At 36.1% G+C, this 25,633-nt stretch overlaps 2 protein-coding genes across 2 annotated transcripts; one reads left to right on the forward strand and one right to left on the reverse strand.

Annotated features, from left to right (window-relative positions):
- Positions 1 to 4,801: 4,801 nt before the first annotated feature.
- On the forward strand, positions 4,802 to 19,509 carry LOC306856396 (divergent protein kinase domain 1B-like). The gene is made up of 5 exons (XM_079395668.1): positions 4,802 to 5,343; positions 11,219 to 11,353; positions 12,773 to 12,880; positions 13,338 to 13,514; positions 16,600 to 19,509. The coding sequence occupies exons 1-5, from the start codon at positions 5,278 to 5,280 to the stop codon at positions 17,410 to 17,412; spliced, it is 1,299 nt and encodes a 432-aa protein (XP_079251794.1). The 5' UTR covers positions 4,802 to 5,277; the 3' UTR covers positions 17,413 to 19,509.
- Positions 19,510 to 21,654: 2,145 nt separating this feature from the next.
- LOC306856397 (small ribosomal subunit protein uS2m-like) lies at positions 21,655 to 25,550 on the reverse strand. Its single transcript, XM_079395669.1, has 4 exons — positions 25,488 to 25,550; positions 25,156 to 25,245; positions 24,493 to 24,622; positions 21,655 to 23,363 (listed from the first exon to the last, which is right to left on the reverse strand). Exons 1-4 carry the CDS (start codon positions 25,510 to 25,512, stop codon positions 22,829 to 22,831), a joined length of 780 nt encoding a protein of 259 aa, XP_079251795.1. The 5' UTR covers positions 25,513 to 25,550; the 3' UTR covers positions 21,655 to 22,828.
- Positions 25,551 to 25,633: the final 83 nt, after the last annotated feature.

Consider the following 25,633-nt stretch of genomic DNA (forward strand, 5'->3'; position numbering starts at 1 on the left):
GACTCGCTTACAACTAGAAATTTCCACCAAACTACCACAATTATAGTTACTTATTATCAAACATTGTACAATAAATAAATACATTTAAAAAAAATTATAGTCTATATTGCATTTTTTTTGTAACATTATTGGCTCTTTAATTTATCTTTATTTTTTCTGTCACTGTTCGTGTATGCTTTATCAATATTATATGCAAAAAAATACTACTAATAATAGTAATTTTACTAATAAAAATACTACTAATAAACCTCATGATAAAATACGTTCAGACCACAATGTCAGCGAAAATCTTGTTCATTAATTATTATATTATTATTCATTATTAATATACTTTTATTTCATTTATTTGATCATTTTTCTGTCGCTATTTGTATGTATATTTATGCTTTAGCAGTGTGCGAAGCAATACATAAAATAAATTTAATATAATGAACACACAATACAAATAAATAATAATATGCAATATTACTGCATGTTTTGCATAAAACGATTACAGTATACGTTTAAAAATTATGATAATGAAAAGTTGTTGTTGTATCAACAAGCAAAATTAAAACTTCATGCCACATTGTTAGCGTAAAAACTTTTGATCTTCTAAAATCTTAAGTACTAGAGTGAGGATTTGGTTGAATTGGTTTTACCCAGTGAACCGTATTCAGTTCACTGAAATGAACCGTCCGAACGAACCGATTCGCTCAAATGAACAGGACTTCCCCGCGCTCTATTTAATGCACAAAAGCTCCTGCTGTAAGTTTGAATCTCTCCCATGTGTGTTTCCGGGTACTGGTTGCTTGTATTTCCCTGTCATGTGTGTTTAGTGCGGTGTTACCCTGAAACTACTTTATTAGAACAAAGAGTGTGCCAAACATTTGGAGTGGGTAAGAAATGCCTTGAAAGTTCTGGAACAGTGCAGTGTGCAGTTTCTTATGAAAATTTTCTGCACTGTTAACAGGACCATCAAGTTACAGGGACAAGTCCTGAGCACTGATTCCACCCTATTTACATCTGATTTGATTATGTAAATATCTATTGGAAAAAAAGACAAATGTGTATATTTTCTGGGTATTTTACATGCCTTTTAAATAAAAAAAGAGAATTATAGTTTAATAAATATGAAAAATTTGCAGTGCATTAATAATTCATTTTTGCACACTAAAAAAAATCATCATCAGTAAAAATACAGCACAATGTACTGCGTTAATTTGAAGGAATTTTCCATATTGATGTTTTGCAGGTGTTTTACCTGTATTTTGAATTTTGCACTTCATTGCATTGTGTTTTAGAGTTAACGGAAATGTCCATACAATTACTAGACAATGTCCTGGGAGAAAATGACCAGGTCAGTTTCCTTCCATCCATCTATTCATTCATTTATTCATTAATTTACATACTGTGTGTGCATTAAATAAAAAGAAGTTGTTCCATAGGCACTGCACACATACTGTACTTTACTGATAATGTGCTATATTCAGAGTTATTATTCCATAAAACTGTTTTTTTACTTGAAATAAAATGTTAACTGAAATAAAATATACAAATAATTTGATGTATTAATACATATTTTTATTATTTTTTATTTTATGTATTTATTATTTTTATTTATAAATTATTAAAACTTCAACTAAAATTAAAATAGAAAATGAAAAAAACTAACAAAAATAAAATAGTATTTCAATTATACTAAAATAACAATGCTATATTGCAAGAGAAGTTTTGCTAAAATTGTGTTTATTGGAATTTTAGAATGCTTGTAAAATCATGATGCCAAGTGTTGAGAAGCGGGTAGGCAGATTAAGGATTATAGAAGGCGCAGTTAACAAGATTAAATGGCTGATCAGGGTGTGTAATCTGATACAGCAGATCCTCATGATGCAGTCACTTAGTGTTTAAAGCTTACCTGACCACAGTTACAGCTCTGTGACAGTGTGTGTGTTTATTCCCAGACAATTCATCTGAAATGTAAGTGTGTATATGGTTTTTAGTGCTTACTTTATTATGTCAATATGAACTCTAATATGAACCCTCTTCTAAAACCACTGAATTAGTATCTTATTGTGGATTAATATGGAAAGAGTTCTTTTGATGTCATTAAACTGACATTTTCTCAGCTGAGTTAAACAGCCAATCACAGCAGAGTTTCTTCATATCATGACGTCAGAGAGCAATGTTCAAGGAACCACATCATGTCAGTGACAATTTTGAGCTAAACTTTGTCCCAGAATAGATGTTGTCACACTGCATTGTGTTATTCACCTGTGATACCAAGATTAGGCAATCTAATCATTTCTGGGATTCATTTTACAGATCAGAGCTGTAATAACAGGGTTTTAAGAACATTAGTAAATACACAGATTTTCCCTTCAAAAGTAAAGAAGAGACCTTTTGTTTTTGATTATCCTGAAGATAAAGTGGTTCGAATTAGAACAAGATTTCTCTCTTTTGCACTTCTACCAAAGGCAAAAGAAGTTCAGTTTAAAATGATTAACGATATCTATCCCTGTAATGAGTTCCTCAGACACAGATTTCATTTGGATTGTAATGAATGCACTTTTTGCAGATATATAGTCATTGGAACGTTTGTTTTATTTATGCAAATTCTCAAAAAAATGATGGGATGATCTCTATGGTTAAGCTTGAAGTATGTAATACCTCACTTTCATTTTAAAACTGTGAAATATTTGTAATTTTGTCAGAATTGTGAATTTTTGGTTAATAATATTTAGATTTTGGCAAATTACTTAATTCATAAATGTAGATTCTTTAATAATGGTTTGAATGGTTTGAATTTGGATCTGTTCCTCACACAAATCATCACATGGATACCGGGATTTGAATTAAAAAAAAATTATAATTGTATGATCATTTTATTTAATGCTTGTGCATGACAGCATATTAATAAAATGATGTGTCCCATGGTAAACCAAATAAATATTACATGATAATGATTAAAAAAAAGAAAGATGTTGTCACACTGATGAGATACTGTATGAACTTTCATAACGAGGTCATCCAGAAATATAACAAGAAGTGGTGTTTTATCATTAAATATATTAGCTACTTCAAAAAAATAAATCAAACTAAACTCTCCATCAACCTTTATCGCCCTCTGTTGTCCTTAACATGAATTGCAAGAATTTATTGCACAAACTTTTCTACTTGCAAACTGTATTGTATGCAACCTGAAATGATAAAGTAAGCAAATGTGAAATATAAAATACTACGTACTAAGGTACTGTTTTAAAGTCACATGAGAAGTAAACACACTGCCCATGCACACACACACACACCAATCACCCTTAACCTATATTTGCACTTGCAGTGACCGTACAAACTATTGTACACTGCCTTTGCACTGCATACTGATTCGTTCTCAAAGCGCTGCATGCAAGATCAAACCTGTCCAAACACAAACCTGGCTGTAGAAGGAATGTGAAGACTTGACATAAGAAAAGGGCAACCAGACATCGTAGTACAACACGAATGTGGCCTACGCTTTACACATGCATTATAAAAATTTACAAACAGTTTAAATAACTTAAAATCACTAATCTAACTGAATTGTTGTGTGTGTTTTCATGTTTTAGATGTTTACTATTTGATTATAATTCTGACACTTCAACCACCAAATATCAATGTACACAGCTGAATTTAAATTATCATTTTCTATTTAGTCACATTAACCCTAACCCAATGTGAAGAAAATATGGTTGAATTTATAGATATTTCTTATTTTCTATTCCACGCCATTTAAAGTAATTATCTATTTTTTCTGTTTTATTATAAAACATTATTGTTGATTATTCATTTTAAATGGATTTTATTCTATTTTTGTTTTCCCTATTAAGCCCCATGGGGTTTTGATCTTAATTATAGGCTATCCTTACAGTATGTTTCTAGTTTTATTTTATTGTATTTAATCAATGGCTGTCAAACGATTAATCGCATCCAAATTAAAAGTTTTTATACACATATAATATATGTGTACTGTGTTTATTTATTATGTATATATAAATAGGCACACATACAGTATATATTTTGAAAATATGTACATGTATATACATTTATATATTTTATATTAAATATATTTAATATATAAACATAACATATTTTTCTTAAATATATACATGCATGTGTTTGTATTTATATATACATAATAAATATACACAGTACACACTCATATATTATATAAACAAAAACTTTTATTTTGGATGCGATTAATCTCATTTAAAGCTATTTTGTTTAAATCATATTCTATTGTCTGTGGTCAAAGTTAATGGATGTTCTTATGTTCGAAGTTAAAGGTATTTAAACATCGAAATTAAATATATAGATTTTTTTTGATGATATTTGAAGATAGATTATTTTCCTCTTATTTCTATGCTGTTGTAATATTATTGTCAGTTGATTTGGTTCAAAATAAGTCAGACTAACTGAAATAAGCCTGGCTTATTTGGTAAACTTATTTTATGAAACAGCCCCCCAGATGGCATTTAAAGGCCGTTTCTCAAATGGAAGGCTGCATCCTCCGGAAGTCGCTTTTGTAGGCTGCATGCATCATAAAGAAGATCTTATTTTAGAATATTAAAAGTGATAAATTTGACCATTATTCTTAGTTAAGTGTAAATTGTTGTAATATGCTTTTGACTCGCGAATGAAATGCTCTGTTAACTGAAATAAACCAGGCTTGATGATGTATGCAGCCTATAAATGGGACCTCCGGAGGATGCAGCCTTCCGTTTGAGAAACAGCCACAGTGTTGTTTGTTTTCTGTCGGTGCGTAAATCAGGGTCTCTTCCCCTTTAAGACGCTTTGTAGAGTCGCAGAGAGGCCGCGTCTCCAGCTGATCGTCAGTGATTCTCATTCCAGCACCATTTCATTCACTAGATTTGCGCTGATCTTTGGGACAATACGTCCTTTAGAATCAAACATCGGTATAAATAACGCGCAGATGTAAAAGCTGGTTTTTAATGCATGTTTGGCCGCGTCGCGCGAGGATGATGCCTGGAGCTCTCGCGTGTCTCTGGATGCAGCGCGTGCGCGCGTGTCCTTGAGTTGAGCTCCAGCAGCATGGGATGTTTCTCCATCGCACGGCCGATTGCATGTAGAAACGAAAGCAAGTGGCGATAAAATAAGAGTAAATGTGTATTTTCGCTCTTGTGTGCGCTGGAGAACACTGCTGGCGCGCCGCCTGTAAAGGAGGAGACGAGATGAGAAGGTGAAGGCGTGTTAGGAGAGCTATCTTTATTTGTGTTGTGCATCATCAGTGTTACTGTGAAGATGCCGAGGAGTTTGCGCAAGCTGGTGCACCTGGTGCTCTTCTGTCCCTTATCTAAGGGTCTACAGGTAACTTTTCACTTGGTTATATTTTTCCTTAATTTTGCGAAATAACACAAAAGTACCATGGTATTACCATGTTTTTGGGCATGACACCATGGTATGGTATTATCATGAATACTAACGTTACGTAAATAATATCGTGATATATGAACATGTCCTTCAGCACCATGACAAGGAAAACTGGGGCTAGTTGTCACACATTTTACTCTATATTAAACATTTCACAATTTTTGCTCAGAAAAAAAGGTTATGTTATATATGTTGCCATTTTGTGACAATATGCCCCGGTTATATAGGGGTAATCTGCCATAAAATAACGTATTATAGTTTTTTCAATAAAAAAAGCAAATTTAAGGTAATATATAAACATGTCAAATAATAAAAAAATGAAAATGCATGCATAACTGTACTCCTTATAAATACTGAAATAATGTCTTTGTGAGCCAGTGAGACGATATGCATCGTGTGATGATCCATATACACTACCATCACTGTAGCTTCTGTTTTATATCTATTGCATTTTTCAGATTTTTAAAAAAAGGCAATGTACATAAATCAAATGAAAGAGGAACTGTCTTTTTAATTGTTGCCTTTAATTCTAGCTTTAGCTAATCGCGCTCACACACACACACACACACACACACGGCTGGTCTGAGTGCTTAATGCACACAGTATTTCTGTAGATCCGCACTAAGAGCCCTCTTTCATAAGTGCACTCACTGTAAGTGCACACTGCGACCGTTTGAGACGGTGTAGGTCAACTCTGTCAGATTCATTGCTGAACCCTGCGCTGAAGATGTCACAGATGACAAATGCATCTTTCATTTCTCTCTTACAAGAGAGAAGTTAAACAAAAGCACAGTTCCTCTGGTTAAGCAGACAACAGACCATTATTAAAGGGATAGTTCACTACAAAATGAAAATTCTGTCATTATTTACTCACCTTCATGTTGTTGCAAACTTGTTTAACTTTCTTTCCTCTGTGGAACACAAAAGGAAAAATGTGTGTTTTAGTAGTATCTCCCCCCATGCAATTACAGTAGATGGGGACTGAGGCTTTCAGTCTTCAAGAATGATGCATAAGCATTATAAAAATATCATAAGTGGTCCATACGACTTGTACTCCATATTGCAAGTCTCCTAAAGCCATATAATAGTTTTATGCAAGGAACAGACTGATGTTAGAGTTACTGAGTTAAATTTGAGAACCGAATAAGTTCATTTTGTGAACAAACAATTCAAGCTGGAAATTAAGAATTATATCAGTGAATTCATTGAAATTGATGGGCTCAAAAGAATAATTATTTCATGCATACATCATGAACTGTAATGCATGTGCCAAGAAGTGCTAAGGTTAGATGTTTCAAAACTATAAGTAGATAATTAATTACATTTTGGTCATATAAACATTTGCATGTTTTAAAGCTTGAAAGCCTCATTGCATTTGTAGAAATAGTTCACCCAAAAATTTAAATTTGCTTAAAATTTACTCTCCCTCGGGCCATCCAAGATGTCTATGGGTTGGTTTTTTCATCAGGACATTTGGAGAAATTTAACATTAAATGACTTGCTTAGCAATGGATCTACTGCAGTGAATGGGTGCCGTCAGAATGAGAGTCCAAACAGCTGATAAAAACACCACAGTAATCCACAAGTTATCCACACCGCTCCAGTCCATCAATTAACATCTTGTGAAGCAAAAAGCTGCCTGTTTGTAAGAAACAAATCCATTATTAAAGACATTTTAACATCAAACCGTTGCTTCTAGCTAAAATATTAGTTCATAATAACACACAGAAGTCATCTAATCTGAATCAGGAGAGAAATATGCACAGATCAAGCAGAATTTACAAGCAAAAATTGTTTTAAACAAATACGTGGGTGGATGTTAATGTGAGAAGACAACAGGGGATGGACTTTTTTACTCAAGGAAGCATTGAGAAATACTTGTATTTTACAAGCAGGACTTGTATTTTGTCCAGAAACAACGGTTTAAGTTAAAATCGGCTTGATGGATTTGTTTCTTACAAACACTGATGGACTGGAGTGGTGTGGATTATTTATGGATTATTGTGATGTTTTTATCAGAATAATAATAATGTGCATTTGATCAGATATTTATTTTGTTTATTTATTTATTTAGTCATTTAGCAGATATAACTGCAGTACAAGATTATAAGATGCATTATGTGAATGCTTGGCTAAAGAGATGTGTCTTTAATCTAGATTTAAACAGAGAGAGTGTGTCTGAACCCCGAATGTTATCAGGAAGGCTATTCCAGAGTTTGGGAGCCAAATGTGAAAAAGCTCTACCTCCTTTAGTGGACTTTGAGTATGTCATGGTCTATAGTGTCAAACGCAGCACTAAGTTCAAGTAATACTAGTAATGAGATGCAGCCTTGGTCTGAAGCAAGAAGCAAGTCATTTGTAATTTTAACAAGTGCAGTTTCTGTACTATGGTGAGGCCTGAAACCTGACTGAAATTCTTCATAGAGATCATTTTTTTGCAAGAAGGAGCACAATTGAGCAGACACAACTTTTTCAAAAATTTTAGACACAAACGGAAGATTTGAAATGGGTCTGTAATTTGCCAGTTCATTAGAATCTAGTTGTGGTTTCTTAATAAGAGGCTTAATAACCGCCAGCTTGAATGGTTTTGGAACGTGACCTAAAGATAACGATGAGTTAATAATATTGAGAAGCGGTTCTTCTGCTACGGGTAACAACTCTTTCAGTAGTTTAGTGGGTACAGGATCTAATAAACACGTTGTTGGTTTAGATGCACTGATAAGTTTATTTAGCTCTTCCTGTCCAATAGTTGTAAAGCACTGAAGTTTTTCTTTGGGTGCGATGAATGAAGCTGAAATACTAGACGCATTAGAATTTACATTTGATATTGTATTTCTGATGTTATCTATTTTATTGTAAAGAAATTCATAAAGTCATTACTATTAAACTGTGAGGGAATATGTAGATCGGGTGGCGTGTGTTTATTTGTTAATCTAGCCACTGTGCTAAATAAGAACCTTGGATTGTTTTGGTTATTATCTATGAGTTTGGGGATATGCTCTGCCCTGGCAGCTTTTAGAGCCTGTCTAAAACTTCCAAGTTAGTTTTTCTCCATTTGCGCTCAAGATTATGAGTTTCTTTCTTGAGAGAATGGGTATAACTGTTGTACCATGGCGCAGTACATTTTTCTCTAACCTTTTTCAATTTGAGGGGGGCAACAGCTTCTAATGTATTAGAGAAGATAGTGCCCATGTTGCTAGTCATTTCGTCTAGTTCATGTGTATTTATGGGTACACAGAGCATTTGAGATAAATTAGGCAGGTTATTTGTGAATCTGTCTTTGGTGGCTGGAACAATAGTTCTGCCCGGACGATAACATGGAGCCATATAATTAATATACACGATACAAGGAAATGATCAGTAACATCATCACTTTGAGGTACGATATCTATATCCGTAAAATCCATTCCATGCAATATAATTAAATCTAGCGTATGATTAAAACGATGAGTGGGCCCGGTGCTTGACTCCTAAAGAGTTTATTAGGTCAGTAAACGCAAGTCCTAACACATCATTTGTATTATCAACGTGAATGTTAAAATCTCTGACAATTAGCACTTTATCAACATTTACTAATAGATCTGAGAGGAAATCTGCTAATCCCTTTAGGAAATCTGTATATGACCCTGGCGGTCTATACACAGTAGCCAGATCAAGAGATAGGAGAGATTTCTTTTGCATATCTAACAGTGTAACATTAAGCAGAAGTATTTCGAATGAGTTAAACCTCCTGTATCCTGTTTTCTGAGTAACATTGAGAATATCACTATATATTGTTGCAACATCGCCGCCACAACCAGTCTGACGGGGCTCATGTTTATAACAGTAGCTTGGTGGAGTAGACTCATTTAGACCAAAATATTAATTTGGTTTAAGACAGGTTTCAGTCAGGCAGAGGACATCACAATTATTATCTGTGATCATTTCATTTACAATAACTGCTTTGGGTGCGAGTGATCTAATGTTTAGGAGCCCAAGCTTTAAAACTAGTTTTTGTTCATTTATTTTGCGTTTTTCTAGTTTAATCGCGATCAGATTTTTTCTAGATCCTGCATTAAATTTATATTTTGACCTCGCTATTCGGGGAACAGACAGTCTGTATAGATTAGACAACGCAAGTACTTCTATCTTTTAAGTGGGTAGAACAAAAGTCATCATAGCAGTTATTTGAGAATTGGCTTACTAGTCAGATGAAGCGTAGCGTGTGTAAATTTAGGTATCTAATAACAGTTGTCTGTATCAACAGGCAGTAATCAGATAAGTGTGTTTTCACAGAGTCTAGCACAGAGAACAGTTGCTGCCTTCGGCATTCACTGCCCTTTTACACCTGAAAACTGTCCAAGAGACTACATTTAATCTTGTTAGGGCACATGCTAACGACCACTAATATCTCTTTCTGTCACTTTCTCCCTCTCAGTCATTCAAAATAGCATAAGCCGTGTTCACATTGCAAGCCAAGTTCTCAATTCTGATTTTATTTTCAAATGCATTTTTTTATGCATAAAACACCCCACCCTGGCATATTCATCATAACGTCATCACATTTCATGATGTAATTCAATATAATTTTTTCTTACTATAGAAGCACACTGGGCTTCCTGCTTACATTTCTGCTGTCACGGTTCAAAGCAAAACATTTGAGACATAATGTACATCAATAAATGTTAAATTTTCATTTTAAATGAATATTTAAAAAAAAACTTTTTAATTTTATGCAAATTAATATTATGTTTTGTAATGTATGAATTCCAAATTCATTCTGCTACTGTCATCATACATTAAGTCATCAGTAAAGTTGAGAGAGCCTGTTCCAGAGGCAGCCATGCATGCCCATGCCATGACACCACCTCCACCATGCTTTACAGATGAGGCTGTCTGCTTGGGATCATTGCAGTTCCCTTTTTTCTCCCCATTTTTGCTTTCCCATCACTTCGATAAAGGTTCATCTTTGTCTCATCGGTCCATAAACACAGTTCCAAAACTCTTCTGGCTCACCTTTGTGCTTTTTTGCAAACTCTAATCTTGCCTTTCTATTTTTGGTGCTGGTCAGAGGTTTGCATCTTGCTGTGTAGCATCTGTAATTCTGTGTCAAAGTCTCCTGAGGACAGTAGATTGTCAGAGCATCACCCCAGCTTTCTGGAAGTTGTTGGTGATTTTACAGACACGTCTTTTAGGGTTCATTTTCACAGCTTTTATGATTTGTCTGTCATCAACTACTGTTGTTTTCTCAGCCGATCAGTTCGTTGTTGGTTGCTGGTGTCGCTGGTGGTGGTTTCCTCTCTTGATTTCTCCATGTCCTTTGTTTTTGCTAGAGCTCTAATTGACTTCCTCTTTTCTTTTAGCATTCAAATTGCTTGCTTTTCTCTCAAAGTCAGCTCCCTCATCTTCATCCTGGTTTGTGTGTGTCATCATCGAATGCAAGATTCAGAATACAGAAGTAATGGATATAACTGATACGACACATTCCCTGCTTTTAATATCTGAAGAATTAATGCAACAGGACACAGCTGATCACTTAGAAAGACCTGAGGCAACTGTTCCTATACTTATGCTCACATCAGATAGAGGGATGAAACTCTAAAAGTGCTGATCTTCTTAGCTGGTAAAACATCTATGTGTTGAATCACCCAATAATAAAACGTGATATTCTGTAGTTTTGTCTCATATTCATCTTTTAATCATATTTGTAAATGTCTTGACTCCACAGTCAACGGAACAATTTTGTGTTTACTGTTCCAATGCTTTTAGAGGGCAGTGTATAGGTTGTGTAAAATATTGTTGTGTGTATATTTGTTTATCATGTCTCTTTCAGTCCCGTTTACCTGCAGTTAAGGTCAAGTACCTGTTGGTGGCATGGTTTGGGATTCTGGTGGCCAGCTGGGTGATCTATATGCAGTATTCCTCTTATTCAGAGCTCTGCAGAGGACACGTCTGTACCATGCTCATCGTAAGTCACAGTATCCTTTATAATGCATGAGTTTAGGTGCGCATCCCTTCCCATGAGCGCCATTCCTCGTCACTTAGGAGAAACCAACATGGAATAGACAGGATTAGCCACTTTATTGCATTGCAGTTTAAGACCGAGAATGAGAGTCAGAGGATGATTCATGATGATTTACAAACACTTCAGTGTGTTCACATACAGTCCATACACCATACAGATGGTGTACTATTTATGCTGTTTTGCCTTCTAGCATTTCACTGACAGGAAGCCCTTGTACATAACTGCAGAATGAGAGAGGAACTAGAAAATTAAAAGGAGGAAGCAAGATTGTTGACCGATCATAATTATGCCATTATGAAAGCCAAATTTAAATATTCCCTTTTTTATTGTAACATTATGCCGTGTGATTTGCGTTTAATCACAAATTCTGTATTCAGGATGTAAACAGAAACCCCTCAGGAAGGTAGAACTTCCTCTTACTGTGATGATTTACATTCACAGTCATATAATCTTTCTTAAAAATCATCTACTAATAAATATTTTTGCAATTAGAAATTTGCTTTTCAAAACAACTAAAGTGTATCGTAACTAGTGTGGTGAAGCTTCAAAATGACAAAAAAAAATTCCATAAAAGTTGGCCATACAATCTGTGCACTATATTCCAAATCTAGAATTAAAGGAATAGTTCACCCCAGAAATTTTTAAACATTCTGATATCATTTACTTGCCCTCAAGTTGTTCCAAACCTGTATGAATTTATTTCTTCTGCTAAATGCAAAAGAAGATATTTTGAAGAATATGGGTAACTAAACAGTTGCTGGTCCCCATTGACTTCCATAGTATTGAAATATGAAAGTCAATGGCTACTGTCAACCGTTTTGTTACTTATTTTGCGTGAAAGAAATTCATACAGGTTTGAGGGTGAGTAAATGATGACACATTTTCATTTTTGGGTTAACTATCCCTTTAAGGTACTAGTTGGTGAAAACCCTCACTTTGAGCAATTTTAATGCGCTATCCCTTTAAAAAACATTTTGTCTCTCAGAGCCTTAAAATAATGATAGAATATACATCTATATATGTGTGTCAGTGTTGTAGTTTAGACACTTTGTGAGGCCGAGGGGAGGAAAAGGCCTTTTCAGCTCTTGTTTTGCAACGTGTACTGACAACCACTTTGGTAGATATCAGAAATGAAAACGAGAAGGAAAAGTGAGAACACAGATGAGAAGTAGTAATATACTGCCTTTAGGCTGATCTGGGCATTTGTGGGTCATCGTCTGCCCAAGCGCCAGTCCATCATGACGTCATGAAGCCCTCTGACTGGCCAGTTTGTCCTCCGGTTGTTGGCTCAAGGCTGCTAAATCAAGAAAAGATAAGATGTTTGTGGTTAATGCCTGTCTGTTTCGTGTGTGTGTGTTTCAGTGTGATCATTATCGCAGAGGTATTATCTCTGGGTCAGTGTGTAAGTCTCTCTGTGAGGAGAAGACACTGTCTCTTCAACGCTGTCTTTCAACGTCACCGACGCACCAGGTAAACTCTCAAAAACACACAGATAATTGATTTGCACAAAAAATGTCCAGGTCATATTTAAATGATAATTTTACATACCAAAATAGGTAATGCCTCTAAAATCTTTACTTATATTTGCTTTTTAATTTACGGGATTCTCAATACTGCAATATATAAAATAATTTTGCTATCTTGTTTTTTAAAGTAATTATTAGTATTATTATTCAACAAACTCTGAACAACAGTGTATTTGTATAGCTTAATTTACTACAAATTCTTGGTATAAATATTTTTCAATACAAATTATTTATTTATTTTTACATTACAGTAATTAGAATATGTGGGGAAAGTGTGATATATATTTTTTGACATTATATATGTATGTCATTTTTTTACATTGTCACAATGTGAAAAAGCCATATATTCAATTCAACATCTGGCACACATATGTATTTATATGTAATATACTATATTGCAGATATACAGTGCTGTGTGGAAGGAGAAAGCTGTATTGGTGAAGTGTGGGATTGAAGAGAGCATGAGAGGAGAAGACGGTCTTGACTCTCCACTACAGCATGACAACAGCCTCTATGATAAACCCACCCGTGGAACGTCCATGGATGAATTCAGAGCGATGCTGCATTCCTTTCTCAAGGTCTTTTTATCTACTTTTTTCTTAATTTTCACAGTATACACAAATATAACAATAAATCAAACCTGTAGTTGACACAGAAACCAGTTTTATGTCCTTAAAGGTCCCCTGAAATGCTTTGAAACACGCAGCATTATGTTTTGTGTTGACTTCATTTTAACTGAAACAAGAAGACAGAGCGGGACATATCAAGCAGCCCTCACCTTTTTAAAATGGCTAATAGCGTTCGTTTATATCACAGCTTGGGTCAAAGCCGTTCAGAGCCGTTGAGCTCCGTAAAGCCCCATTTGACAGGGTATGACAGCCACAATCTCATCCATATTGCTATAAAATATGGCATTCTGTGTAGAATTCAAATAGGTCCGATACGTTTTGTGGTCTGCTCCGTGCTATCGTGTCTCGGGACCGGAGCAGAGTGTGTGTGCGGTGCGGTAGTTAAGAGTGACACAGCGCGAAACCAGACTTCTTTTTTACCTCAATGGAAAGCATATTTACACTGTCTGAATCGTTCCCTGTCCCCTATATAGTGCACTACGTGCCCTTCGCCGTACAGAAAATAATAATTCTGTGAACAAGTGACCTATTTCAGCCGTGGATTCAGCGTCTATTTATAGTGTAGGGGGCGGGCGCTTCGAATTCTAGAGAGCATTTGATTGGACAGAAAGTTTGATGAAAAGATGATGTGAAGTCAAAAAAAAATCATTGAGCCGTTTTGGCGGAAGTGGCGAACTGCAAGCTTTGAATGCTTATATCTTCTAAATGTGAAGTTTGTCACTGTTTTGGAGCACACTGGCATACAGATAACCTTAAGGCTAACACATTGATACTAACACCCAAAAAACTTCCAATTTTGATTTCATGGGACCTTTAAATTCTAGTTCTGTCATGACAACTCTCGGAGGGATTGGCATGGTAATGTACATGACAATGCTAATGTATTTGGTCTTGGTGGAAGACCTGCTACGCTGCTGCTGCGGCAGAGCAAGTACCGAGACTTGCTACTGCCAATATATCCACAAAATGCTGCTGTGAGCATGTAAGAAATACTGCTGCTGCAAATATAACATACATGAAATAACCCCCATATAGCATACATGAATCACCTCGTAGCAGATCTATACAGGTGGAGCTGGGGAAGCTGGGGGGTTTCTGAAGCAAACTGCTACAGCGAGGACTAGTCATATATTTGAATGTTGAGCAGCGAGCTCATTGGCTACCGATACAGGAAAGAACCAATCAGCTGTGCCATGTGATAATGATATCATTAGGTCATATTAAGTTAGACCTATCGGAATGCGCTATCTAGAGTTTTATGCCAGAACTCTATAGATCTTGATGTTTATAATTTGAACTTGAATTGTTGTGGTACAGATGTTGTAACTAAGGCTGGTAGATACAGCTAAAAAATATTGTATATCAATATTTTTGAATCTTTTGATGACAATGAATAGCTGTCCCAATATATGCATTTAATATGAACCCTTATTTTAACCTAACTGCCATTGTTTTCAAGCAGATTCAGAATGTTTAATTCAAATAAGATTCTAGCTTAAAATCGGTGTTTCCACACAGTTTTTCAAAGCAGAAACGGATATAAGACAGTCTAACCCTCTCTGAGCTTTTGGCTGTTCCTCAAGATCTCCTGTAGGAGGGTGAAAATGGAAAGAGCAGGAGAGGGAGTGGGGTAACGGAAGAGAAGCCAAAAATAACTGAAGGAGCTTGAAAAGATCACAGCCAGAAGAATACACTCACTTTCAGTGTCACAGTGAAGAACAACACTAACACACACACTTAAACACAACCCACACAAAGTGCTGTAAATGGCCGTGTATGCTTCATTATACATGCATAATGCTAATAAAGACCGTACTTTAAAGATCTCATGAAATAAAAATGAGTTTTGTGGTTTGTAGTCCATGTAGGTTCATGTTGAAGCTTATCTGTATGCTAGTGTATATAGCTGCTAGCTACAACTAAAATTGACAAATTATTTTTACTCTTTATCTCAGAAGAAAACAATCCAAAAAATGCTGACATGATGATCTCATCTGACACAAATATATAGATTTTTCTCTAATTAAATGTTCTCTAGAATGAAAACATCCCCTTCTCCTGAAATCATACACACCACCCACCTCTGACTAGAAATAGAAAGTAGTAAATCATAGTTCATGACTGTGATGTAAGATAAAGGTTATTGCTGGCTATTTTTTTTTTTTTTTTTAAAGAACAAGACTTTCAATGTCCTACCCCCAATGAAGTGTGGAAAATTGCAGGAAATACAGTTGCTCCCATTTAAATGGCTATTCACATCTTATTTTTTGTTATTTTTTTAATAATTTGTTATTTATTATTGCTTATGTACAAGGTTTGAAATTAACATCCTCCAACCCACCAAATGCGGGTAAAAATCAGCTGTCAAATCACTTGCCAATTTGGCGGGTTACTTTTTGTAAACTATGTTCACTCATTAATTTCTTGGGCAAGTTCATTTATGCCTAATCTGTGCAGATTTAGTGCAAATACTGAACTTGTGGGTCATTTTGATATATTAAATACAGTCTAATTGCACAATATCTGCGCACATCTAGCTTACTTGAACATACCCGACAAATAGTGGTGTGGCAGGCGCTCTTAGTTTCCTTTGCATTGAAGCAATAACGAAGCGTCAAAAAACAACTGAAGACTACACCGGACGTGAGTGGCACGACAAAATACAATAGAGCCCATTATGATCAGTGATGCTGTTTACACTGGATGTGGCGTGACATGACAAATCCCAGACAATAAACTGATGCCTCTTTCTATTTATGACATACTGACACAAAGTTCAAGTGATTTACAATGCACACTTTTTCACATCCAGTGCGGACAGCCGCAAGCTTTTGGTTTATTTTGGTAATTTTTATTTTTATGTTTTGACTAGTGTAAGTTATAAATGACCGGTAACTTAAATATTTAGTAGCCAAATTGGCTGGTTAGTGAAACAATGTAAAAATGTTGTAATGTCAATTACTAATAAATTATATTTAAATGTCTTATAAATTATATAAATAAATGTCTTTCTCCCTTTTCCATTCATTCACAGGACAGTGTTGGTGAGCAGTCATCTCTTAGCACTCTTGTAACTCGCGTGATTTCTCTGGCGGATGTCAACAGTGATGGCAAAGTTTCGTTAGCGGAGGCGAAATCTGTGTGGGCTTTGCTTCAGATCAATGAGTTTGTTTTAATGGTGGCACTGCAAGATAAAGAACATGCTCCCCACTTGCTGGGCTTCTGCGGAGACCTTTACGTTACTGAACACGTAGCACACAGCGCCCTCTTCAGGCTGGAGGTGCCCGGTTGGTTGGAGCCAGTGTTTCCTGAGGCGCTGGGTGTCGCTCTTAACCAGTGGCTTGCTCCTGCGTGGCCACGCAGAGCCCGAATCACCATCGGCCTGCTAGAGTTTGTTGAAGAGGTATTCCATGGCGTATACGGAAGCTTCTACATATGTGACGCAAGCACAAGACGGGTCGGCTACAATGCAAAATACGACTTCAAAATGGCAGACCTTCAAAGCGTAGCATCGGAGGCAACCGTCAAGGGGTTTCTGCGAGGGAGAACTTGTGAGGCAAATGCCGACTGCACTTACGGGCGGGATTGTACCGCAACGTGCGACCGATTGGCAAGGCAGTGCAACGTGGAGGTGGTGCAGCCCAACTTGGCCAAGGTGTGTGCACTCCTGCAAGACTTCCTACTCTTCGGAGCCCCGTCGGACCTGAGGGAGGACCTGGAGAAACAGCTACGCACCTGTGTGACTCTCAGCGGACTTGCCTCACAGATGGAAGTGCACCATTCCCTTGTTCTGAACAACCTCAAAACACTATTGTGGAAGAAGATCTCAAATACCAAGTACTCTTGAGACCAACATGGGGATGATTAAGAGAAAGGCAATGATGAGCGAGAGAATTGGAGACTTCCAGAGAACAAAAGTGGGGTCTGTACAATAAGTTCTGGAGGTCCAACAGAATAGCTGAACTCTGCTAGCCACTATGGACTTCAAATCTGTCAAACATCAATTGCGAACATAGGAGGTTGGTGAATGCAAGTTCAGAAAGGGCATGCACTATATCTCCACCCTCTGTTTTACTTAAACTCAATTAAAGAATATTAAACCCTATAGAAACACCTATGGAAGACTCCTTTTCTTCTGCCCAAAAGTTCCAAGGTGAAGACTGTCCAGTGGGAACAAAGACAACTGGAAGACATTTCTTTGACCATGCAGCCCCTTTTTGTGTCCCTTTCTGTGAACCTTTGGCTAGGGATCTTGGCTGCAAGCACAAGGATAGGAGAGCTATTTCCAAGTAGAAGGAACCCGAGTTTCCAAGAGGATAGTCTTGCCCTACATCCCCTTTCTCTTTCACTTTAGTTACTCAAATGAAGACCCTTTAACCCTAATAGAAAAACCTTCAGAACAATTTCTTTCCTTTTTCCAAAATGGCCAAGTTAAGACTGTTCTTAATTGGAGAAAACCAACTGGAGGACTTTTTTTTTCTTTCCTATAAGGATCTGGATATCCTTATAGGATAATAGGGTGAGTTCCAAGATTTATCCCAAGGCAAGGAGAGTTCCTGAGAGAACGGTCTTACTCTACATCCAAACCCTCTAATTTACTTGAACGAGTCATCTGAAGATCCTTTAACCCTATTGGTACATCTTCAGAAGAATCTCTTTCCTTTGGCTCTAAGGTCCAAGGTGAAGTTAGAATGTCCAGTAAGGAGCTAGAGGACATTTATTTAACCATGCAACCCCTTCCCAAATGAGTCTTTTTTGGTGAACTTTTGGCTAAGGACCTGGGCTGCAAGCACAAGGATAGTAGGGTCAATTCCAAGAAGTAACCCAAGGAAAGAGTTTCTATGAGGATGGTTTTGCCCTACAACCACAGCACCCTTAAGCAAGATGCGCAACTTTTAGTTGCAACAGCAGGATTGTTCCTGGAATGCTCCTCTGAGTTGCTTTTTGAAGGATAAACTATAGCCACACCCGTTTTGACTTTCAGCTCAGAAGAATATGGCTATTTAGCAATGTTTGGAAGCACCCTTCCTTTGAAGTCAGGAAATGTTGGGACTCTACGCCAAAACCTGCAACACAACCAAGACGTCTACACTGAATTCACAAAATGGGAACGAGTGAAGGTTATATATTATGTCTTTTTACAGAGTGTATGTTGTGGTCGTGTGTGTGTGTGCGCTTGTTCTGGGAGGATGTTTCTCTCATGTTGTAGTTTTCACAGGAAGAATACTGCTTTTTCGAGCGGTCTGGAGAGTTTGTGATGGGATTTGTACTTGAACTGTGAAATTACTTACGGTGTTTCTCAGGGTTTGTGTGTTTATGTCTGAATGTGTTTGGAACAAGATTACTATTAACATTAAGCCTAGATGAAATGGAATTATGTTAGCACGGTAAAAAAAGTACAGCGTTTGAGGAATCAAGGGCCAGTAACTGTGTATGCGCTGGATTATAAAACACATCTGCATATAAACCTGAAAGTGTGTGTGCATAATGTAAACATCTCCTTGACTCACAATAGGCAGTTTTATAAACATCTCTTACACTAGCCTAACAAATCAAATCTCAAATTGCATTTCATTAATCCTGAACAACTGGCATATTCCATAGATAACCAACAAGAAGTTCCAAGTGCACATTTAAAAACCTGTTTCCTCTTTTCACTTTCAAGATCATTCTCTTCCTTTGACTTGATCTATTTACATGTATGTGATTTTGAGTTGATTTTGCAGACATGAGACACAAAGGACGAGGAGCTTTTGTCTTCTAGTGTGCACTAGGCTTTAGTACAGTATCACATTAAGTGATTTTATGTATTAGTTTATTTTATTTTGCGCCTCTGTAAGGAGAGCAGCACAATTAGCATGGGCCTTGTTAGGGCTCCTAAATACTAATTTATTTTACCTCCAATTTGTTCAGATGTTATTCATCAAGTAAATGTTTGAAACTTAAATTGTGTGTATGGTTTTTTTTTTCTTGTTTTTTTTGGTGTAGCACAGGTACACAAAGTAGAGCACTTGTTCGAAGGACAAACACAACAGCACATATCCTTTTACTCGACCTTTAGAAAGAAACAAGGCATCAGCATATATTAGTCCAGGGAGGCCTCCCAAAACCACCTCACCTTTAAAAGGACATGTTACCAAAAGGAAGAAAACATGTAAATTCACATGCTGGACAAACCTGAAACCTGTTATTTATTGATTGATTTTACTAATAAACAAGGATAATTACATTTGTCAATTTGTTAGTTTCATAAAATATGCTATAATAAAACACTGCATCATAAGCATAGCTTTATAAATGATATAAAAACATCAAAAAAACTTTTATTTTGTGATAATGACTAGTTGACATGGCCTTCAAAATAAATAGATAAATGGATTATTGATTTGAAACAATTGTACAGTTTGTAGATCATTAAAGAATAAAGTGTCATGCATTAATGTGGGTGATCAGATGATCTTGTTCAGCTGTGAGATCGACAACTGCAGACACAGGTTTGTAACACACAAATGTTGCAGTCAGCTGACTTGTTCCATGTGGTTTGTCACATTTCTGAAATTAAAGCAAAATAAAGATTAAAGCGACGCTCCATTTTTGAGAAAGCAAAAATAATCACCATGGAGATATCTGCACAGATTTTAGGGGACATCTGTGAAATATTTTATTTTTGACCCCATTTAAACCTGTACAGTCTGACATGAAATATTAGGCCAGTTTTATTTTGTTTTTATGCAACTGTTTATACCTTTAGATAATAAAAAAAAAATTGTTGCATATGTGCATTTATTGAGAAGCATACTTGATAGTCCAAGCGTTTAATGCACATATAGTATGATATAGTGAGAGTTCTTAAAAACAATTTTATTCGGACTCAATTGATTAAATTCTGATTGCTTGAAAATCAATTAGTTCTTTAGAACAGACTGCTTACATTAAATGCATATAAATATCAGTGCTCATATCTCCCAATAATAAGTCTTTGTGAGATGGATGATATTTATGCTTTGCTTTATGATCAAAATATACAATGCGATGCAATACAGTGACGATTGAGAGATGAACAAATAAACTTTCCTCAAAAGCCTGATGATCATATTTGATTCATTTTAACATGCTTTTTCTAAAAACTGATGTATCAAGTAAACCTATGCTGCTTCAGTCCAATGTTCATCTTTAAATATTACTAAACTGTAAATATAGTGTAGATACCAGCATAACAGCTATGTACAGTTAAATGGAAATGGGAAAGACTGGTCAATTATTTAAACTTTCTCTGTTGGGTCTTTAAGATGAGTTTAAGGAACAGTCTTACAGGATTCACATCCCTGCTTCAAACAGGGTCTCATGCTGGTTTGTAGGGGCTGTCATTCATTCTTTGCACTGTGGAATTATGGGTACAAAGTGTAGTTTCTAGCGCCCTGCTGCTCTTTGCTTCCTCATGACACAGACATGGCACATTCAGCTGTGCTGCAACACCTTGAGGAGCAACAACGTGTGTGTGAGTGTGTTTTACTTACTAATCCAGCTTGCTGTAGAGTCGACCTCTGACCTCTGTTTAGAGTTGTACTGTTTTAAGACTCTAGGTCACAACCCATGTGAAATGCAGCTCAATTTCATCCAAGTCTTGTGTCTGCTTTGAATTCATAAGTCACATAGTTACAAAAACACGTTAGAATCTACAATACTCAAATACAAAGAATCATTGATGGGGAATAATGGGAGTATTTGGAAAGGGTTTCACAGACTGACATGGGCACTAACACACAGAGGTCTGGGATGGGTTATCCGGCCTCGTTCCAAGCCCCCGGTCCTCCATTCAGGACAGCAGGGTCGATCGCAAGCCAGTTTCTTTCTGCCCACTTTTAGCACAACAGTGGCATCACTGCCAGAGTTACGTCTCATGGGGCAAAACCCAGAGAACACAAACACACAACTACACACACCGTTACACAAGACTGCACACATGATGGTAGTTGAAGTGATATGTCAAGCTAGACTTCATCAAATATATTTTTCTGATTTGTATATAATTATTATGCAGTTTTATGATATTGAGAGATTATGTAGAATACTTTTAGTTCACTTTTTTAGTACACAAATTTATTTTTTGTATATTAGACCCCTCACTAGAGTGGGTTCAGTGTGGTTCCAGCTCTTTCCACTGTATAGACACATAATAGTTGTTGTTCTCACCTTCATCGTAGAATGAATAAAGAACATATCCAGTCAAGAGGAGTGGCTACAGATATTTATATAGTAGAACTACAGCAACCTGCTGGGCCAGAAAAGGCAGATTTACATAGAGGACCGAATTAACGTCTGAATCCTGCCCCCCAAAGAAGCTGAGACAAAAGTTTTCTTAATGTGTCAATATATATGTCCAATATTATATATACACACACACACACACACATACATATTAATAATAATATTTTAAATTACTGACATGCAGTTAACTCTGCTAGTGGCACCAAATTAAAGCTTGCATTATTTAACCAGACAATTAAAATTCAGTTTAAAAGTCAAACCGCCTCTGAAAGTAATTTGAAAACATTTATGCACATAAGTACATGTAGTAAACATCACATTTTGGATTTGTGAAACTTTATTGGGTTCACATAACAAGTAATCAATGGAAATTGATTAAAAAGCAATAAATATTCAGCTTGAAACCAGTGGATTTTACATTTTCAAATGAAGCTGGACATCTTTAGTTCTGTATAGAAGCCCATTGCTGCCAACTAATAAATAAATAAAGGTAATTGCGACTTTTATCAAACAGTTCCGCCTTTTTCTAAAAAAAATCTAAATTGCGAGATTTAAACTCAGTTATGAGATAAAGTCCGGTTTGTGAGATAAAAAGTAGCCATTACTTTTTTTTATTAAATGTCGGGAAAAAAATCAATTATGAGATGAAAACTCAGAAATCTGAGAAAAATATTTGTATCACGGGATATAAACTGAGAATTGTAACTTTTTTTCCTCACAATTCAGAGTTTACATCTTGAAATTCTGAGAGAAACAAAAGGAAAAAAAGTCTGGGAGATAAAAAGTTGCAATTACCTTTTTTATTCTGTTGCAGAAATAGGCTTCCATAGTGCTATGATGGCCACAGTTTTTAGGAACTGAACTTTAATCAAAATAATACATTAATATGACTGAATTATTACTTTTTGGACTCATATTTCCACTGAACTTTCTGTGTGGACAACATCCACATCCACACAAACTCTGATAGAGATGTTGAAGCTCGTTGACCTGCTTCATACTGAGGATGAAATCCCCCTGAGAAGCTCCATCTGTCTTCTCTTGTCCTTTGCTCTGTTAATGGCCATTTTAAATAGCCGGCAGTACATCTCCATGGCAACAAGAGTGTCATCGTTGCCGGGCACTGGGTGCGTGATGAGACTGGGGTTACAGTTAGAGTCCACAATCCCCACAGTGGGAATATTCATTTTGGCCGCGTCCCGGATGCCGACGTGCTGCTGGAAGACATTATTGAGCGTGGAGAAGAAAACGATGAGGTCGGGCAGCCGGACGCCGGGGCTGTACTGGATGGGGGCATTGGTGAGCAGGCCGCCCTTCCAGTAGCGTGTGTGAGCGTATTCGCCACACTCTTGCGCCGTCGTCTCGATCAGGTGACCGAACTGCCGCCTGCGGCTGACGAACAGGATGACGCCGCCACGGTACGCCACGTGAGCCGTGAAGTTCAGCGCCCGCTGCAGGTGCTCTGCTGTCTGCTCCAGATCAATGATGTCTACATCCAGACGAGAACCAAACAGATACGGTTCCATCAGCCTAGACAGAGAAACACACATTAGCATTCAGAAAGAAAGTTCAGATTCTGTGACATTTGTCATGCTTATTGTATGTACAAGTGCGTGTGTGTACATAAAAAAAAAAAAATATATAAATGCATAGATTCATGTATATATATATATATATATATAAATATAAATATATATAAATAAAAGTCAACATTTGAAGTGGATCAAAGCCTTTCATCAAACCTAAAACCAAAATGTGTTGTTGTCTTCGGACAATTTTGATGAACTTTTTTGATCCACAAATGTTGAATACTGTATATAATCGAAATGTGAAAAAATTTAAATAAATTGTATAAATGCATAACTTCATTTATGTGTAAGAGTGTGTGTGTGTGTTATATTAGTGCTGTTAAACGATTAATCGCGATTAATATCATCCAAAATAAAAACCTGTTTAAATAATGTGTGTGTACTGTGTATATTTATTATGTATATATAAATACAAACACATGCATGTATATATTAAAGAAATATGCCGTTTATATATTAAATATATTTATATAAAATATAAATATACAAATATGCATGTAAATATTTCCAAAATCTATGCTGTATGCGAGTGTATCTATACAAAATAAATATACAAAGTACACACACACATATATTACGTAAACAAAAACTTATTTTGGATGTGATTAATTGCGATTAATTGTTTGACAGCACTAATATATATATATATATATATATATATATATATATATATATATATATATATATATATATAAAGATTACTGATTAATCTTTGAAACACATTCATTTGCAATTTTTTTAATGAAACCTGAGAGATTTCTGTCCCTCCTTTGAAAGTCCAGGTAAACAAAACTTAAATGATTCAACAAGGTTATAAAGGTGTCATAAAATGAAGAGATCTGATTGCTTTATGATAAATTTGCCTTTTATTTACATCCACTTAATATATATGGATTTGTTTTATTTGTTTAGCCTTATAACCTTTTTGGATTGATCTCTTTAAACAATATCTTTAATTGTTTTTCAAAGATGAGCAAAAGTCTCATGGGTTTGGAAATACATGAGAGTAAGAGAACGATGGCAACATTTTAATTTTGGGGTGAACTATCCCTTTAATGTCAATAACCCACCTATGCCGGCAGCCTTTCTTATGTCCAAGATGGACACGGGCTTCAAACAGGTCCTTCATGGTGAAGAGCTCAGACAAACGGAAATAGTCTGGTCGAGTGAGAGGGAAGGTCAGGATCTTCTCTGTAGCAGCTGAAAATATAGAAACAATAACGAGCTTTGAATGGTACAACCTCTTTATAAGAGTCAAGTTTTTTATAGTGTTTTTAACAATGTTCTGCTCGTTACAGAAAAAACATATCAAGCACATATTTACATGAAAATCTATATTCCAAATTAAGAGGGATAATTGTAAAAGCAAGCCGACTCGTTATGTAACATCTGTATTAATTTAGGCGAACAATTAAATAAGTGGATATCAAACACAGATTTGGTGTTAGAACAGATTAAAATTATAAATCCACTATAGTACTGCACTGTTTTATATATGAATTACTAGTTTATTTGTAAACAATATTTACATTTATTGTAATAAATGGTTTTAAACAAATGTATTTAATTTATTTTTCTGTAAACATTTCACAGGGACCCCTGACACTCCCCTGTGGCCCCAAGGTAAAATTCCTTTTCTATACTATAAGTATAAACTATATCCCTAGGTCGCTGGGTTTTCTCTATTCTGTACACATGTGTGACAATCTCTTCATGAATCATGACAGTCTCACCGGTGTCTGCAGCTGCTGCGGAGCTGAAAGTCTGTCCGTGACATGAGAACACAGCAGAGACCAGCCGAGGGCCCCGGAGAACCTGCCTTACTGAAACCGATCATATTAAATTCATTCATTAAAAGATGCATGTATTTTGATCCAAAGTCTGTTGCAAAGCTGCTCAGAAAGTCACTAGAAAAACTCGATGGTCACGTAATGTTTTATGTCATTGTAAATCACAAGCAAAGACGTTATATTATAATGTTGCTTAACTGTTACTATAATATGGTTTACATAATAAAATCTACTTTAAGTGCATTATCATTGAATAAAAACACGTTTTATTTCACCTCCAGTTAAGACGCCCGCTGCCATGTTTCCGTTCAAGCTCCGCCCACTGAGCGTGCAGGATTGTGGGTAATTGTGTTCCAAACAGTGCTTTGGACTGATAAAACAGTTGCATTGCACACCACACAAACTACAAATACCAGTGATT

The sequence above is a fragment of the Barbus barbus genome (genome assembly GCF_936440315.1).
Source record: "Barbus barbus genome assembly, chromosome: 36".
NCBI classification, from domain to species: Eukaryota; Metazoa; Chordata; class Actinopteri; order Cypriniformes; family Cyprinidae; genus Barbus; species Barbus barbus.

Bases quoted from the DNA above. Each gene is read 5' to 3' on its own strand.
- LOC306856397 (XM_079395669.1), bottom strand. From the start codon at position 25,512: ATGGCAGCGGGCGTCTTAACTGGAG. The intron at 24,623-25,155 runs GTGAGACTGTCA...CTATATTTTCAG, and splicing joins CGCAGCAGCTGCAGACACCG to CTGCTACAGAGAAGATCCTG. The intron at 23,364-24,492 runs GTGGGTTATTGA...TTCTCTGTCTAG, and splicing joins AAGAAAGGCTGCCGGCATAG to GCTGATGGAACCGTATCTGT.
- LOC306856396 (XM_079395668.1), top strand. From the start codon at position 5,278: ATGCCGAGGAGTTTGCGCAAGCTGGTGCACCTGGTGCTCTTCTGTCCC. The intron at 5,344-11,218 runs GTAACTTTTCAC...TGTCTCTTTCAG, and splicing joins CCTTATCTAAGGGTCTACAG to TCCCGTTTACCTGCAGTTAA. The intron at 12,881-13,337 runs GTAAACTCTCAA...ACTATATTGCAG, and splicing joins CAACGTCACCGACGCACCAG to ATATACAGTGCTGTGTGGAA.